This window comes from Haliaeetus leucocephalus, unplaced genomic scaffold (assembly GCF_000737465.1).
Source record: "Haliaeetus leucocephalus isolate CR32 unplaced genomic scaffold, Haliaeetus_leucocephalus-4.0 Scaffold751, whole genome shotgun sequence".
Taxonomy (NCBI): Eukaryota; Metazoa; Chordata; class Aves; order Accipitriformes; family Accipitridae; genus Haliaeetus; species Haliaeetus leucocephalus.
Genome location: NW_010973187.1, coordinates 4,704,858 through 4,724,067, shown reverse-complemented (window position 1 = coordinate 4,724,067; position 19,210 = coordinate 4,704,858). Strand labels below are relative to the sequence as shown.

Here is a 19,210-nt window from a genome sequence, read left to right as displayed (position 1 = left end):
TAGTGACACTTACGGGAAACAGAGTTGGGTGCTTTGCCCCTGTTCCTGACCAGGTTCTTCATTCTCCATAGGTGCTAAGCTAGTAATTTTTTTGAGGAAATGGGAAACAATTTTCCCAACATTTCCAAATTGTCTTCTTAGTTTGTAATCTTCCTCTCAAAGAAGTTAAACACCAATGCACTGTGGTATTTTTATGTGCCAAAAATGTAATTAGTACCTTGTGAAAATGTTATTAGTACCTTGTGTAATTTCAAAGGCTCAGAGCACTTGATGACAAAGTTGAATACTTAACTCATTTTGCCTAACTTCTAAGCAGGTGCCTTATAACACTCCTTTCACAGTGTCTACATTATTTATGGAAACTACCTCCTTTCCTTCAGGCCACCTTACATTTTTGTAGAAGTTTAAACATCAGTTTAAGTCATAGTCGCAAGAGATGTGGATGTTACAGGAACAATTTTTAGGTCCCTAAGAGTGAAATGTTTTCAAAAAGCAGAACTTCTCCTGAGTGTTGAAGAAGTACAGTGAAATATAGGGCTACATATACCTTTACAAACACCAGCTCTATTCATGCCTACTGGATGTATGAGAAGTGGAATTAATCCATTCCATCTGAACAGGCCACTTCATTGCCTCTTAGCACTGGTTAGCTATTCCTTGAACTGTGGAATGAAGTTAGGCATAGTATGGATGTGGCTAAGCTGCTAGTTTCTGAGAAACAAGAGGTGTGTGCACTCTTTCTCTCCTTTGTAACACCATTAGTGTGAGGCTGGTCATAAATACAGCATTTGCTCTATAAAATCTTCAAAGCAGTAATTCAGAAGAAATTTGGGCTCTGCTATGGTTTATGAAGTTCTGCCATTGACTTCAGTAGCACAGGACATCACCTTTTCTCTTTAACATGTTTTGACACTGCACAACTGATATCGTATAAATGAAAAAATAAAAATATGTATATTTTTTTTGCTACAGATTGGATCCTGTCTTTCTATAAGCTCCATGCCTGTGCTAGTCTCTTCATGCTTGTGATTCACATTTAGAGCTTCATGTTGTGGCTACGGAGATAGCAGGGAATGAGTGGTAGGGATGACTTTGGAGACAACAGAACTATGAGTGCAGATTCTCCAGTTCAGGAGGATCATTCAGTCCAAGGGGTCTTCTTTTCCTGCTTTAATTCACTTTCCTCTTTCTAGAAATGGTTTCACACTATGTAAAATGAAATCAGTAAATGGAGAATTAGTTGACTTTCAGAAATCACAAAATCTTATTTTCTGGTCCCCATAGATCTTGCAATACTTATTATTGCAATTACATGTTGCCATCCAACAACAACCAGTTTTTGATCACATTTCTTCCTAAGAAAAAGATGGCCTGTTTTTAATTAAAAATATTCTATTTATGGCCCTAGTGATTGAAAACATAACTTAGCTGAGATTTTTACTAGGTTGCTTTTTTTGGCAGAAAATGAAATGAAAACAAACCTGGTGATCTTCCTTCATTATTTTTCTGTGTGTAACATTTTATAGAAGGCAAGATGAGTTTGCTATCACACTAAAAATGTATTTAATTATGTGTTAATTAATGTTTAAAAATACATTTACTTAACTAAAACTAGAATGTTTTCAACATTATGAACAGTAGGTATCTTACCTTGAAATGAAGACTTTCCTTTATTATGATTTTCCGAAGTCTGATAATGGAATCGGATTCTTCCGTAGCATTCACAAAGTGATAATCTTGGATTGCTGGGAAGCCTCGCTTATTCAACAGCTCTCTAGTAATTTTACTCATGCAGGCCTTACGTTGCATTTCATCAGAAACATCTAAATGAGTGCCAACAAGAATGACGGGCGATGTTGAAGCTCGAGCCTATTATTAAGATCCATACAGTTGATTAACTCAATAGTGAATGTTGATGTTATTGTTTTATATCCACATAAAATGCAAACAATTTAGTCAAAACAATCAATACAATGAAAAAAGCAACCATTTCTCCCTCTTTAAATATACCTCTTTTAAATAAGTTTGAAATCTGAAATACGATGTCATGTCTTTATCCAGAGTAAGTTTAAACTGCAATCCCACATAATAGCCTTGACTGGATAAGGCAGTAAAAATGCATCAGCCTATAAATATGAAACATATTTTTTAACATACAGAGAGCAGTCTATTTCCAAATAGAAATATTAAAAAATCAGCTTTTTCTAAAAGGAAGCAATATAGATCTGGATTTCATACTTTGCAGATTAATTGCAAATTAATTGTCAACTTGTCATTGTCAGTAAGATAGAGGGACAACTATTTTTCATTAAAAATGCCGAACAAAATAGAAAAGCAAAGGGTACTCTGCTAGTTGTCACCAGAACAGTGCAGCAATGAAACACCAGTGAGTACTGCATAGCAAAGGAGAACACATCAGAAATGGTCTTCATCAACACTAAACAGACTGTAAGTCTCTGTCCTATATCACTGCTCAAGGTGAAAAGAGTGAAAAAGATGAGTTTAACAAACAGGATCAGTATACAAAATCTTTATGGAATTGCATTGCCCAGCCACGGCTAACCATCATACAAAAGGAAAAGACAAGTAATGCTCACCATGGGGTGATTCCATCAAATGAAAATAAAACACATAGAGCAAAAGAAAAATATATAGGCAGATTCTCAGACCAATTTCCCTACCATAGTCCTGGAATCATCCCTATTAACAATAGGATGCTAAGCATGCACTTAACAGCATGATTTCAAACCTGCATCTAGTCAGTTTAACATTAGCCAAATTCTGATTTCTGCAGAATATACAATGGCATAAAAGAAAAAGCAGGTTTAACTCATCATCTGTTTAATAATACCCATTTCTTATTTTTATCAGTCAGTTAAAAATATTGCCAGAACATACAAACTATTATTTTGCAAATCACTCTGACCATTTTAAGAACAAAATGGTGCTAATCATGTCTTTGTATGTCTACAAATATTTTCATATCCAATATATGATTACTTCAGCTCTTGTTTCATCTTACTATTTTTATTTGCTGAAGAGCTTCTTTCCTCTTCCCGTGTCTAAAAATATTTGTGGTTAATTTTCTGTTCACCAACAGCTCCCTGGAAAGTGGAATTCCATTGTGTATATATCTATGGCTTACCTTGATGTTAAAAAGCCATGGCTTCATAGCATCCACCTCTGCTTGTCCTTTGCTGAGATCATAAACAGCGAGATATAAAGCTCTTTGGGTCATAAAATGAGGATGGGTACTGTAGAATTCCTCTTGTCCTAATGATAAAAAATTTCCACTGTTGAGTACTTCCCTCATGGAATATCTTCAGATAAGGCAGGAGAACACTTATTCTCAGATCACTAATCCACAAATGAAATCAGTGCTTACAGAAAATTGTCTAAATTGACAGGAGGCCTGTAATAAGTATGAATTTTAGGTAGGTACTCTGTAGTAGCTCATTGACTGAAGTGTAGTGTTGAAGTATGTAAGCTAGTTTTAAATCAAGAAGTGTAAGATTTAACAACTAGATAAACATGGTTGCTGCAAAGACAATTTGAAAGGTCATGATTCTTTTAAAACTCCAGTATTTCTCCCTCACTCTTTCCTTCCCTTACTTTCTTCTTCCCTCCCTTTCTCCTATCCTTTCAGCAACTTCAAAATAAGACTCCTAAGTTCGCATGACTAAGCACTTAAAATCACAACGGAAGCTGGACATTCAGCTTTAATTCTGCTCTTCTGTGCTTATCCATTGTGATATAGACTGTATTTAAATGATCGTGGACCAATGTTTAAAAATAACTTTTCTATAGCCTAAAATACCCCTGAATTTTAGAAGTGCTTCTGGAGTCCCCCAAACTTAGAAAGTTTTCCAAAGTCCAAAGTTTAAAGTCACCCCCTAAGTGCTTTGTTTTCTGTGACATTACGAAACGGTGATACTGTAGAGCCTAGAGAGACTCAGACTATAAAAGGGAGAAACAGTTGAGTGCAAGATGACTCTTCTGGTGACTGATTACAAGCAGTTTCTTACTATTCTGAAATGACAGTTCTAGAGTGCTATGGTTGAAACGAGGGGTCAGACCACATTTGGTGATGAGAAATTCCTGGGGCCTTATGTTAAATTTGAGAGATTATCTGCCAATTTACAGAATTCACTAATATAGAAGTGGTTACTTGACTTTTGGTGTAAATTTGCATGATTCTACTGTCCAGAATTCAAAATTTCACAGGCTGACTCTAAGTAATGCATTACTGTGTTAGAAAAGAAAATAGTAAAGGACAATAAGCTCTTGAAATACCTCCAAAATCCCACACATTTAATATAAGCTCTTTCTTCATTTTGCCTTTCCCTTGAATGATCCAGTCTTTTACATCAATGCCTACTGTAGCTTTTGGAGAGCCCAATTCTGTTCGTTTGCACTTCATTAGTTGTTGTAGCAGGGTGGTTTTCCCACTGCCAGTGTTTCCAACAATCATGAGCTTCATTCTGTTATAAGGTACAGCCTTCTTCAGTCGTTGTTGAAGAAATCTGGCATAAAAAAGTTTGCAGAACTCATAGAAGTGTATAATAAGGAAAATATCAACAGAACACAAGACCATACCATTTTCTTCAAATTTTCAGTATCTGTTTGACGTTACTGGGATTTTAAGTCTATTCTAATTCCTGACTTGAAAGTTAAAGCTTAATTCAGAATGTGTCTCTTTATTTTGTAAATAAAACAGAAACATATGAGAAATAATTGGTAAGCACCATTTATTGCATGGTTTATAGAAGCACCAAATTCAAGAAGTAATACTATTATAGTCTAAATCGCTATAATCTATTTTATGTGTGCGTTGATATATGATACCTTCCATAGAGTAGCATGCTGGAATTCATACGACAAACCAGCATGTCTTTTCAAAAGAATATGTTCTTTTCTTAATGCTTACTGCATATCCCGAGAAAGCAAAACAAGAATATTCAAGAACAATAGGGCAACAAACCTGATAATGTCTCTGGCTTTGAATCCCACATGTTTGAAGTCTAAATTAAGATGGAGTCCTTCCAAAGGAAGATCCCAGATTTTGGACAGTCTTCCCATTTCATCTGGAAAGAATCTCAAATCGGGATTATGACTTACATCCAGAGAAGTCAAATTCTCTAGGAAGCCAATCTGAGGAGGAATCTAAATAAAAGAACATTGAATGGGCAATTAAATGTTTAAAAAAAAAAAAAGTATGAGCATGAATACATTAATGTTTAACAAAACTAGGTATTATTTTTACCGCTGTAGTTTAACTTTTTTTAGTAAACAGGCCTAATATTCCACACTAATAGACAAGGACCTCATAATGAATTCATTATACAAACTGATTATATGACACATTCCAGACAGAAAAACTTAATAGAATATGGTGATTTTCATTCACAGGAAGTACTATTTGCACTAACATATCATTTCATTAATAGAATTTACAATTTTATGAGAAGTGATATGAAAATCAAATGAACATTGAAAAACTGCATTAAATTGAAAAGTGATTTCATTTTCTTTAGGTAGAATCTTACACTTTACCTCCTTTAACTTGTTGTGGGACAGGTGTAGCTTTTCTAGCCTAGACCATGCACATGCCTTTTCACTTAAGTCCAAGACGTCTATTTGATTATAATTAAATAACAGCTCCCTTAAGTTTAATGATTTCCAGTGCATTGGTCCAGGCAGGCTTATGATCTTGTTTTGGCTTAAATCTACTGATCGCAAACTAAAAACATGAAATAAAAAAAAAAAGAAGTTAGCAAATGAAAAAAAAAACCCTGAGATTAACTGGAACTGTATTAATTTTTAATAAATAAACAAATAGATTAGATATCAGAACAGACAGTTTTCTGACAGCAATGTACATAAAAGATAGAGAATTACTACTACAAGCAAAAGTAAGATGATATTATAAGTAGATCTTCACTACCTCAGAAAAAATTATAAGAAAATATATATGATTGATTCAGTATAATATTCTTTCAATGTATTTGTGAATGAAATTGCCTGGTCATGAAAATAAACATCCACACTATACTGTGTGTGTAAGTTTCAGATAGTAAATGAAAGAGTCACTTTAAATAAGTGTACATATTAGGATAATAGTCCACTTCCTTCTTTCTACAATTTGCAGACATGCATGGCTCTGTTCACATTAGTAGAAGACACAGATAAACATGGTTCATACTCCTGTAGTGCACAACTAATGTAATACTAATATGTATTTTCATGTGCTTTTTTATAAATCTCAAATTAAAAAAAAAAGCAATGGGGAACTTCCTGGTATTATCAACTTTCTAGAACCCAAGATTCCACTTATAAACTATGGAGCCCCACTAGGTGATCTGAACTGCTCTCTTTCTTGCTCCTAACTTAGGAAACTAACACCAGATGCTATGGCTACCTCACTTATCAGAATGTTTCTATGAATATATGTTTGTAAATACATGTATGTGCATAAATTACATAGTCCAACTACACATGCATTTAAGAACTACATAAAAAAGAACATTTCATTCCCATAAGTCATCTGTTGGACAAATATGCTGTTTATGTACTGTGGAAAATGAAGCATGCAAAAAATCCATGCAACTCCTTATTGTCTGGGCTGGGAGATGTAGAACCTGAAAGCTGCATCTTTTTCAACATATCCATTAAATTTGCTGCTGTGAATATAAATGTTAGCATGCTGAATCAGTGTAATATCATGTTGATAATGACATGCTCTATGTAAATTTGATTAATGTAAGTTCACAAATCTATGGATCTGCCCTCCCCATAGTGCCATCAGCACTCACATCTACCCACATCTATCAGATAACTGATCTGATCATCCCTTCCAAGCACTCCTTCCACAATCTGATTCCAGTGACCTGTTAAGGTCAGTAACTTGTATAAAAAATAAAGTCTGATTTTCACATGAGTAATGCTTTGAAGGTATACCAAAATAAATGTCACATGCATCTTTATCACAATTCTATCTAGAGGAAGTGTCACTCTTTGAGAATAAATATCTTGTGATATTTGGGAAGTGAAAAACTAATCTCAGTAGCCTTGTGCAAAAGTCTGCAGAACTTCTTGAAAAGGAAAAATTGCCAGTATCTTTTTACTGTTGGTTTCAAGAAAATAATAAAATTATTCTGGTCTTCTCAGCAAGAACTGTCAGCTTCAGCAGTCAAGCAATATATTCTCAATAACAATGATTTGAATCTGAGGAATAGAATTTCTCAAAACAATGAAGAAAACATGACTGATTTGTCTTCAGTTAAAAGCTACTACATTTTGGATTTAACCTGTTAGAATATTTCCTGAAAATCAGTAAAACATGCAGAACTTTTTGCTTAACAAAGGTCTTGCCATCAGATTTTCTTCATCAAGAACTTGTCATTAACTTCAATGGATAAAATAGTAACTTACTGTGGTAGAAGAAGAATTGCTTCTGGAACATTAATAAAATGATTTTGGGATAATTTTAAGGTTGTTATGCTGGATGACAAGTCAGGTATTATTTCTAGAGCAGAAAAAGAGGTTAATCCTATTACTTTTCAGAACTGTTCAAATTATTTTTAAGACTGGAATTTTCTAAAATCAAAGACAGACTAAAAAGTCAGTCTACCATCTTCTATACACAGGTCTTTGTACAAGCTACCAAAGGCAGAATCTGAATCTTTTTTTTAAAGCTTATTTAAAACTAAACTCCCCAAATGAAAGAAGTTTAGAACTGAGTTAATGTATTGGCTTTTATCACATTACATACTATCATACTTCATCTCATACTGGCACTAAACACTGAAATAATCTTACTTGCACTTTACTGTATTGCTAGTATATGTAACATTCCCATAATTCACCCAGTGAGTGGTGGGACTTATGCATATAAAAATGACTCTAATAGTTCAGCTGTGTTTAATGCAGGCATAAGAGCTACGTTCTGAAATACTGTGACAATAATTTCAAAATGGAAGATTTTATGTCTTGAAGACAGAAATAAATTCTGACAGTAACTTATGAACTCCTGCAGTATCATTAAAATCTCATTTATGTAATTTGTATCTTTCATAGGTAAATTAATTTTGACACCTTTGCATAAAGTATGCTAAGCCACTGTAACCCACTCTCAATTCAATTGCTTAAATACTGGGTTCTACTGAAGGTCATCTGCCCTGTCGTACCTAAGCATTCTGCACATGGCTTAGAGATACAACACAGGAACTATGGAAGACCTGCTTTTTCTGGACCAGAAGCTGTAAGCCAAGTGTGATACTTCAGGGCATCTCAAATGACACCTGCATTCAGACTAGTGAACCAAACATTCTGTCTTATTCAGAAGACAACACTGGATATAGTGTGGTAATACTTAGAATCATAGAATCATTTAGGTTGGAAAAGACCTTTAAGATCATAAAGTCCAACCATAATCCTAACATTGCCAAGTCCATCACTACACCATGTCCCTAAGCGCCACATCTACACATTTTTTAAATACCTCCAGGGATGGTGACTCAACCACTTCCCTGGGCAGCCTGTTCCAATGCTTGACAACCCTTTCAGTGAAAAAATTTTTCCTAATATCCAATCTAAACTTTCCCTGGTGCAACTTGAGGCCATCTCCTCTTGTCCTATCACTTGTTACTTGGGAGAAGGGACTGACTCCCACCTAACTACAACCTCCTTTCAGGCAGTTGTAGAGAGCGATAAGGTCTCCCCTCAGCCTCCTTTTCTCCAGACTAAACAATCCCAGTTCCCTCACCCGCTCCTCATAAGACTTGTTCTCCAGACCCTTCACCAGCTTTGCTGCCCTTCTTTGGACATGCTCAAGCACCTCAGTGTCTTTCTTGTAGTGAGGGGCCTGAAACTGAACACAGTATTCGATGTGCGGCCTCAGCAGTGCCAAGTACAGGGGGACAAACATTTCTCTAGTCCTGCTGCCCACGCTATTTCTGATACAAGCCAGGATGCTTGTATTGTATGTATTCCAGTACAGTATTAAAGCTGTATTAGTACTAGATTTGCAAGCTAACTTTGAACAATTTCCTCTGCCTTTCCTCTGAACCTTCCCCAACAATATGTACGATCTTGAGTACACTCAACCATTTTTACAGCATCCACTACAAATGTAAAAACAAGATGAGTTACTCCAAGTCAGATCAAATGTCCATCAAGCCCCACTGGAAGTATATGGCTTTCCAACACTGATCAAAAGCTGATGTTTAGGGAACTGTATAAACAAGGAAAAGCAAATGTGGTATTCTCCTTTTCTGTTCTCCCAAGACTCCAAATGCTGGTGGCTGAGGAATTTTGTGACTTGGAATGGTTTCTAGAAAGTGGATCCTATTTCCACAGATACTTACCAAGAGCATTCATCCTGGCATTGAACTGCTCCAGTTTTGTACAGCCCATGAAGACATTCTCAGCAAGGGATGAAATATTGTTCTTACTAATGTTTAAAATTTTCAGTTCTTTCAAGCATATAGGTGAACATAAGCATGAAATTTTGTTTCTATGATAACAAAAAGAAAAAAAATATACTTTTTTTATTCAGAAACTATTAGCTAAACAGTGAAAGTAAAGAGTATTGATCTGGCAATGCTATCCTTACACTGGTAAACCAAAAATAAGATTTTTATCTATATAGAGACTGACCAGTCAGCAGAAACACTGGTACATGTGGCAACATGCAATAACATGACTGACATTAAGATTGTTTTAATTAATTTGGAGAGCAAATGTCAGAATGTACTACAAGGTGTCATTTCCTGATTACGTCCTGCAGCTCAATCTCACACAAAGAGGACTGTTGCATTTGTGAGTAGTTCTGTTTAGTAAAGATATGCGTTTGGAGGATTATATTCACAGAATGACTATCAATCTAAAAAAAGAATGGAATCCCATATAGGGGATACAATTCAGGATGAGTTTATATTGTTACAGACAATGTATTCTGGGAAGAAGAACACCAGAAAGAGAAAGATACAAAGACCCTGAAAATCCAGAGATAAACAAACCATGCAGCACTGTTTTGCAAGGGTAATATTGCTAATAAAGTTCAAAACAAAGCTAATGAAGAAATGCTACAGGATTTTGAATTTAAAATATTGCTTGTGTAAATTTGATCCATGTTTAATACTGCTTGCTTTAGTTACATATGTTGCTATCTTTCTTCTGTGTGAACTTCTGTGTAAAAAATGTCACCATCTTATTTAGAATAAATTATGGGAGATGAATGAGACAGTATCTGCAGTTTACAGAGCTATCAATAATAGCATTCTTAAGAAATCCGTATAGGTATGAATTATCTCACTCACTAACAAATATGATAAAAAGTGCTGGTAAACAAAAAAATACGTATTTTCTCTGCTTCTGTCATTTAAAACATATCCATACCAATAAATGCACTTCCGTCACTCATACTTCCATAAAACCTTTGGTGAATATGAAATACATTGGAAACTGTATTCTGTATACAGAAAACCTAGTTGAGTATGTTAGACAACACAGACAGTCCTGTGGATGAATAGTATGGCAGTAGAAAAATGCTGAACTACAACATTTTTAGTATGTTACTGAAACTGCAATGCTGTTAGATTCTATCAAGGCCCAAAGATATTCTCATGTACTTTTTAACACAACACTGAAAATTGTAGTAAGTTACACATTTGGAAGATAATGTCAGTGTTCCACTGCTGTCTAAACAATCCTTTCCATGCTATAACAGTCATCATTCTGGATGACAAATATACTACTTTCTGTTATGTTTGTTATGCTACAGTCCATTCACTAATGCTACTCACCCTTCTAGCAATAGCTGTTCCAGATTTTCAGCAACATTTGTAAGAAATTCAGGAGTGCACACCAACTGATTGTATGAGAGATTAAGTTGCTTTAGAGTTGGACATCTGAGGTATGGATCCAAAGCAAAGGAAGGTCCAATGTCATTTCGAGAGATATCAAGATTTGCGATACAGTTCATTTTCAGTAAGTAAGTTGGAAAAGAAGTGAATCGGTTACTGTGCAAATCCAAGTAAGTCAAGCACTTCAAGTTCTGAAAGAAAAGGATAATTTGTTTTTAAAAAGTTAAATGAAAATATGAATTTATAGGTTTTAAATTGAGTTATATTTTATACAATTTATTAATTTACTTATATTTCTCTCACTAGGAAAAATAGCAGGAAGTAGCAATCATACCAATGTAACCCATAATATTTCTATTACAGAATAAAATAGAAAGCATTTTCAAAATTAATTAGCTCAGTGTCATAAAATTTAACAGATAAGAATTGCCCGCAGTTCTCGGTTTCATTTACATTATTATGTTACTCAATATAACATGTCCTAAAGCAGTTCTCTGCAGTAAATGACTTGAAACAGTTCCATGAAAATACTTTTATTTCTAGCTGAATGTAAATCCACTGAATGAAAATTGAGTGAACGTATGAAGCATGCAAAAATATACACCCATATTCATGAGTAGTATTGTTATGGGTACATTGTTAGAGACAAACAATTTATTTAATCTCAACTTGTATTACATAAAATTATGCAGAATTACTTCACACAGTTGTTCTGGAATGTTTGTAAGAGCATTTTGGTGGAGCTCCAGTTTCTCAAGATGTTCCAGATGACTAGTTAAGCAGCTATTCTGGCTGATGGCATCAATGTTCTCCAGCTCATTTGATGAAAGATCTAGTGATTTAATATATTCTTTCTCTGAGATCAATGAAGAAAGACTGTCTGATGGTCTTATATGTGGTGAAAATTTTGAGATGCCTTCTATTAAAACAAAAAACATGGGAAAACCAGCATGATTTAATTTATCACAGAATTAAAATTAAGATCAATCAACTTGGGATGTAAAGATGCAGAAGACAGTGAATGTTTGGATATTGGTTAAGAACCAAATCCATGAAGACTTCTATTAAGAGACAAATTTATAAGACCGTAGGGAAGAGATGGACACTTATGCACTGCACAACAGAAGTAGCTTTTGAAAGCTAATAAGGGCGCTCATGAAATTTCATTGCCTGTTTAATTCTACATAAAATATTTGTGAAGCCCAGGAAAAAAATTAATTCCCTGTATATGCGTTATTTGTACTCCATTGTAGTATTTCCAAAATTTATCCTCCTCTTTGTAAACTAATGTATAATCTGACTAAAATCTTTGCATGCTATGCTTGTGAAAGCATTAAGGATGAAAAATCTGTTATATATGTTAAATTGTAGTTTACTTACTGGGGGATTCATCTGAAGGCAAGAATTTTCTTCTTTGTTTCATTAGTGGTTCATAATCTGAGCCAGGTCCCTGGAAGATCCCAGAAGCGAACAAAAAACATTTATGGACATATGCAGATATCTGAAATGATCTGAATTCAGATAATTTCTTTTTATTGTGGTTTCTTTTTATCAGAACTTCCGGGGGAACACAAAGAAACTGTACATTTCAACTAAAAATAACAATAGGTCACATCTTCATAAAACTTACTGATCCACGCAATATGAAAGAACAGTGGATTTAAAGTGCCATGGAAGCAGTGCATTTTTTGGCAACCTAAAATGACTTTCACTAGGGTGGGGTGATAGGATGGGGCAGGATACTACAAAAAATAGCTTTCTCTAGGGAAGCCAGTCTCTCCAGTTTCCCTTTACAGTCAATGGAAAGAGACAAGCTTCTTTCAAAGGAACCTGACTTTGATTCCACCAATTTGTCCTCTCATGTCTTCTTATGGAATCAGTCTCTCTTCAATGATTGCAGTAGCACTCTGAAGATTAGCTTCACTAAGTGGTAGTTAAGTCTTTGTGAATAGGCCCACAGTTTCTGTATCTGCATTTGAACATCAGACCGGAAATTTGAGTAATTCACAAGAACGTGTACTTTTTATTGATTGTAAGTTTTTGCTGAAATAAACTCTCATCTGTGCAGTGATCTGGAGCGCAGTAATTGCACAGCAATAGAAGGAAATATTAAATGGCAACAGCGAGACAAAAGCCTATATGGTTACATGACCTTTCCTAACACTTGATTATTAACAATTTTGCTGTAGGCAACACAGATGGACTTATAAGAAGCCTGCAATGAATAAGGATCTGACTTACCACAGAATAGGAATGTCGCGGCAAAGTAGGAGAACCTCTTTGAAATGCCATTTCCCTACAATATAAGTCAGCAACTGCAATGGAATTGGACTTCTTTTTTGTAAAAAGTGAACCTTCACTTCCTAGTACAAAACAGTAACACAGGAGGACAAATAGGTAAGAAAATGTATTTAAAGATGAGGCTCAGAATGCCCCTGTAATATAGATGCTGACATACAAAGGGGAGATACATTTCAAAAGCATCAATATTGGCAGGATCTCACCTGTTAACTGTGTGTGAAATAGGCCAAGAATGTTGTCAACATGTTTTAAAGTACATGGGCCATACTAACCTAACATGCTCCAAATACGACCTGCAGCTTGTTACATTGATGATTTGTCATTTAAAATTTCCAGCAGGTTGGCATTAACTATACATGTTTCTTAACACATCTTTGTGCTACTGCAGTGTAAATAACTTTTTCAAATAGAAAAAGGTTGTATTTTAATAGATAAACTTGCAGTCTCACATTTATTGAGAATGAAACATCAAATTACACTCTGGCTTTGGTGATTTAGGATTATCTGGACCAATTTAGTGTTCCTCTTCTCAAAGCTACTTTTAAAACTCCTAAAATCACTCCTGTTAGCAAAACCTGTATTTTTTTACCATAATTTACATATGACTTAATAACTTTTCTATGTGGGACAACAAATAGTACCCATCAGTATTATACGCCTGTGCTACAGTCCTACGGAAATGAAAAATGGTGTTGAATGATGTAAAGGAAAAGAACAAAACAGAACAAAAAAATTATTTAGGATTCTCTGATCCCAGAATTCAAATTCTTCATCTGTGATGATTTTGAGTATCCAACAGTTCTAAAACAACAGTGACATTTGAACAAACAAAAGGTATGTTGAAAATCAAGGCCACTTACTCTTAGTATTAAGTTATCGACAGAAATGCTGGTTTTTTATAAGTTAAAGGCATTCAGATTTCCTGACATGGCTACCAAGAATGATGTTGGACTGAACATAGACTTGTCAATTTACATATTCTGATCAATTAGATGTCTTTGGGATAGAGCTTGTTTCACCTACTTTATTTGTTAACACTATAGTCCTCTATACCAGACTTAGTTGTGCGCACTTTATTTACAGACAACCCAGGGAATAGGGATTTCTAGATCACAGTACACCTGACTTCACGATGAGACAAATCGTGCTCTTGAAGGACTTGCTTTTTGCTATACACTATTAAGGCAGCATGTGAGAATAGCTCATAAACAGACATAAAAACAGTCAGTATCTAAAATTGGTTGGATGAATCCCACTCTTTCTCTCTACAAGAAACTGAATGCATGAAGAACTAATTTTAAGTGGATAAAGGTCCTAATTTTGTAAATAAAGCACATACTTGCCCATCATAAACTACTTTCCAATGTTACCACAAACAAAATTTTAGATAAAACTATTTTTTTTTGTGGGAATTGTTTTATCTCAAATACAAATAAACAACTGATTTATGGCTATGGTCTAGCCCTGGTACACTAGATTGGGATTATAAAAAGAAAAAAAGAAAAGAAAAACAATTACCTTCACTATCAATATCATCACTGAAAGGAAAAACACTGTCCACTAGTGGGTCAGAAATGAAATTCCAATCATAGTTTTTATCCATGCTGTCTTCAGAGAAGTTTAGATCAGAGGAGGCTCTTGATCTATCCTCTGAAATATTCTTCATCTGGAATTTAAGCACCATTCTTGCCAGTGCAGAACCTGCATCTGTATGTATAAGAAACCGAAAAGATAGCATATTCTCCAAGAAATCCAAATAGCTTTAAAAAAAATTAACAGAAATAACTTGATCTATTTTCAAGGTTTGGCAGTCTTTCTATAACCAGCTGAATGCTATGAAGAGATCCTCAACTGAAGGTCTTAATCTAAAACACTTTAAAACACTTATATAGTACCATCAAGAGATATTAACACATTTTGTATAGCAAATTCTATATATACTCACTTTGTTTTCGTAATGGAGTAAGTTTATCTGGGAACAAAGGAATGAGCCAGGAAGGTTCTAGTCTCCCAATACCAAATCCTCCAAGACATATACTGCTGTTGGCGACATCAAGGCTAAGCCTCTTTAAGAGCAAGCTGATGATTTGGCTATCTCCTCTCTTTATACTGATGGCTAAAGCACTTCGAACATCCTGCTCTCTAGCACCGTTGGCTAATAGCAATTCCACCAATTTAGGATTATTTCCTTTCTCACACACCTAATAGAGAAAAGCAATTACAAAAACTTATGTGAGACACTCAAACAACAGCTCAGACTGCATTAAGAGACTTGTCTCAATTTCAGAGTCATTGTATTTTTAGGATCATGTCTCTTTCTGAACTACACAATTCCCTACCCCTCAGAGCATATGGATGCCTAAGGCATCTGAGTACCAGCTCCCATTTTCCTGAAGTCTTTGCCCAAAATATAACAAATGCTTGAGTTCTGTAATTGTAATTTCTGCCATGAGCACACAAAATATCCAGGCAAAAATGAATGGTAATTTATGTAGTTTGGTTATTGCATGTGGTCTATGCCAACTCCATTTATTTATCTGTTCAGTGGAAAAAAAGACACTTAGGGGTTATTTTGCCATGTCATCTGGATATCAGGTGAACAAGCAACAATGGTGAGACTCGTCAAGCCTTGCCCAGTGCCAGGGAGCTCAGGTCCACTGACTTCAGTCAGCTTTACTCCTTCCAATCTCTCAGCCTGCATTGCTACACAGAGCAGTGTTGATTGTGAATATTACAAATATTTTTTAGAAATACTTCCAGTTACTTCAATATTTCCACTGTGGTTCACTAACAGTGATTTGCCTACCTAAGACTCCATGGATGGATGGTTGGTTTCAAACCCAGCTATGCTTTATCACCCAGCCAGCTCTGCCAGCAGGAGTGAACACTTCCTAATTAATTTCACGCAGTACTGGTAGGGTTATCTCAGACTGTTTAAAAATTTGACACTGAAGCAAAATCAAGAAGTGCTCATACACAGCATTTCTCAAAAAAAATTTTAAAGGCAGTCACATTTAGCAAGGAGGTCTTACAAGCAGGTGGGAACGGCCTCTCTGTTGGCATTGCTGAATCCAGATGGGATGTTTGTCTATGGCCTTATTTAAGACACCAATGTATTTCAAATAGTTGATGCTCTGGATGTGGCCACTGTCTGGATAAAGCTCCTTGCAGCTAGTGTGACTGCAGGCATTCCAAGATGTTATATTACTCTAGCTGTGTTGATAAAAAGTCAGAACTCTAACCAGAACAGTTAAATCAGCACAAAAACTGATGAGTATATCCATCTTTAATTACAACACAAAGTAAAAAAACCCCACCGTTCCAGGGCAGGCATTTTGGGCAAAGTCTTCTCTGCAGGTCTAGAACAGAGTAGGACTACACACACTGAAACCTATCCATGCATAGTGGTGCCTGCTGGTCCATCTGTATTTCGGCCTCACAGAGCTTGGAAAGAGCTGAATTTGGAGTATCAGTTCATGGATTGGGCTCTAATGGGCTTGATGCCATCTGTGCCTGATTAGTTCTGAAAAAATGACTGGGAGTTTGCAAAGCTTGAGCTTTAGTCTTCTTTCTCAAAAATTCTCCAAAGCTAAGGCTAAGTCAGTACTTGATTGAACCCAGGTTTGCATGTGAACAGGGTAAACAATCAGAAAGCATGGACTTTAAAGTGAACTTGCATCAGGACTGAACTGGCAGCATGGGTACATTCTAGCTGACAGTGACCCTATGAGCTTCAGTAAACTGAAGGGTGTTTCAATGAACATCAGACTGAGCCTGAAGTCACCATAAGTAGCACTGGTTAACACCACTCGGGTCACAGTTAGATTGCACTGGGTATTGCTGCTGTGTTCTGCCAAATATATGTTTCCATGAAAAGAGAAAGCACAAATTTCAAAGCAATAAAACTATATATATATATTTCCATATATTACCTGATAGATCAAAGAGTTTGTCTTTGTCTTCTTATTAATGTCAGCTCCCAGTAGAAGTAAACATTCAGCCATAATACTATTGTACTCAATACATGCTTTTTCCAGCATCATATTTTTTATATCATCATTTTCAGCTATTTTAGCAAAACATTTACAACACAGGCTTTGGAACTGAATGGGAAGAGAAACAATCAAAGTTAGAACAAAAAAAGCACCAAAATCTTCAGCTGTGGAGCTGTCAAAAGGCAGAAGATACCTGTCGATCTCGCTGGTCAGTGAAACACATAGACATCTGGTGAAAAATGACTGTGTCAAATGATTCATGTACCAGCAGCTTTGCAAAACAAGGTGATAAACCAAGAATTGACAAGATTGTATGAAATCCCTAGGAACACAATGAGAAGACTGAAATAAGTACAGTGTTAAAAAGTGTCATTTAAAAACAGGTTGTGCAACAAAATCAAATTTCAACCAAAAGATATGTGCTTTAATTTTTCTTCTTGCTTTTAAACATGCAATAATTCACAAATTGGAGAAGACCAGGAGAGAAGGCAGAAACACCTGATGTCTTTGTGTTTATATAGCTGTAGTTTCATGCTTGTTTAGCTGGCCCACTTAAACAGATATTAACTGACACTTTGAAAAGCCAAATTATGCACCATAATATCTGACAACATCCTGCCTGGCACTGACAAATGTACTCGTGATTTCCTGAAAATGTACAGACGAAACAATCTCCTTCTAAGGATATGAGATGAAGGTGCAGCCCCTGTCCCAATGTGTTGCTCTGTAATCCTTGAATTTGAAAAAAATACATAGGCTAAATGAAAAACTTAAAAAGTGTACTGAAAAACTAAAAACAAATACAAAATTATTCCATGATTCTGCAAGTAAAGTTCACCTAGAAGGGTGAAGTGGCTAAATTACGGACTCTGTCCAAGCCTAATTGAGACTAAATCACTTCAGGCAACTTCCTTATTCCACCACATTATTTTGATTTCTCTCTACATTGGTTGCTAAGCTAAATTTGGAATTGTTGGGGGAAAAACAGCAGTAAAGAAGGGAGGCTGTGCTTGTGGTATTTTCATATTGATCCAAAACAGAATTACAGAAACTCTCACAGGAAGCTGATCTCACAGGCAAGCTCCATTATGCTAGAAAAATGAAACTGGCAACAAACAAGGAAAGCTTCTTCTGAAGCAGAGGAAATGGAACTTTCACAGAAGGAGGACTGAACGTGTGTTTGCAGACAGAGAAGAACTCTCCTTCCATATTCAGAAGAAGATCCAAAGTCTGACACAGTATTCCAGTAATATCCTTCTTAAATACAGCATTCCTATGCTAAGCTTATTGCTGATGACAGGGCTGGGAACTAAATTATTTTCTATTACTTTTAAAAGAAGGGCAATCAATACTATAATAAAGGTTACTTCATTAAATGGTTGTAGACTGACTGAATGATGGACCATGACTAAGAAATTTGTTCTAGTTTGCAGATCTCAGAAATCTTAGATAAACACCTAAACCTACACTTACATATTCTGGATTGAATATATGCCTGAAAGAAAACCATCTCTATGGCAAACATATTGGTTTAATTATAAAGGCTTATACTAATCTAGTAATTGCAATAAAATCAAAATGAAGTAAATAAAATAAGTAATTATACTTCAAATACAGCTACATTAAAATAATTTTCTAAGGTTATGCCTTTCACTTTTATCTTTGTACACAGAAATAACACATACATGCATCTGGATTTCAGTGACCTCTTTAAATCGTCGCAGAGCAGAAACCAGAACTGTTGATAGGACATGCATAGTTGCAATACACAAACTTTTTCTTGTAATCAAAGAGTGTAGAAGACTCAAACCCAAACACTGTATGTCTAGAAGAAAAAAAGATTAATAATGTTGATTATTCAGACATTCTGAGTGGAATAAACCCATGACCTACATAGTGTTATATTACTAATTTCCAGAAAGTTATTTGCATAAGCTATTACAGGGCCAGGCATAACTACAAAGTGGATGAACCTGAGGACTATGCAGTACTGCAGCCTTTTCTTGCCATGTAACCTACATCACATCCAGTACTAAAGAGTGTAATAGA

At 35.4% G+C, this 19,210-nt stretch overlaps 1 protein-coding gene across 1 annotated transcript in view; it reads right to left on the bottom strand.

Annotated features, from left to right (window-relative positions):
- LRRK2 (leucine-rich repeat kinase 2) overlaps positions 1–19,210 on the bottom strand; it is an 86,711-nt gene that overhangs the window by 22,940 nt on the left and 44,561 nt on the right. Inside the window, exons 17-32 of the mRNA XM_010581087.1 lie at positions 18,847–18,986; positions 17,355–17,483; positions 17,099–17,269; positions 15,112–15,367; positions 14,685–14,873; positions 13,107–13,228; positions 12,246–12,315; positions 11,564–11,784; positions 10,806–11,056; positions 9,366–9,514; positions 7,432–7,525; positions 5,554–5,740; positions 4,982–5,163; positions 4,294–4,523; positions 3,146–3,273; positions 1,651–1,869 (exon numbers count right to left, since the gene is read on the bottom strand). Coding sequence (XP_010579389.1) covers positions 1,651–1,869; positions 3,146–3,273; positions 4,294–4,523; positions 4,982–5,163; positions 5,554–5,740; positions 7,432–7,525; positions 9,366–9,514; positions 10,806–11,056; positions 11,564–11,784; positions 12,246–12,315; positions 13,107–13,228; positions 14,685–14,873; positions 15,112–15,367; positions 17,099–17,269; positions 17,355–17,483; positions 18,847–18,986 — 2,738 coding nt within the window. The remainder of the gene's footprint in view (positions 1–1,650; positions 1,870–3,145; positions 3,274–4,293; positions 4,524–4,981; positions 5,164–5,553; positions 5,741–7,431; positions 7,526–9,365; positions 9,515–10,805; positions 11,057–11,563; positions 11,785–12,245; positions 12,316–13,106; positions 13,229–14,684; positions 14,874–15,111; positions 15,368–17,098; positions 17,270–17,354; positions 17,484–18,846; positions 18,987–19,210) is intronic.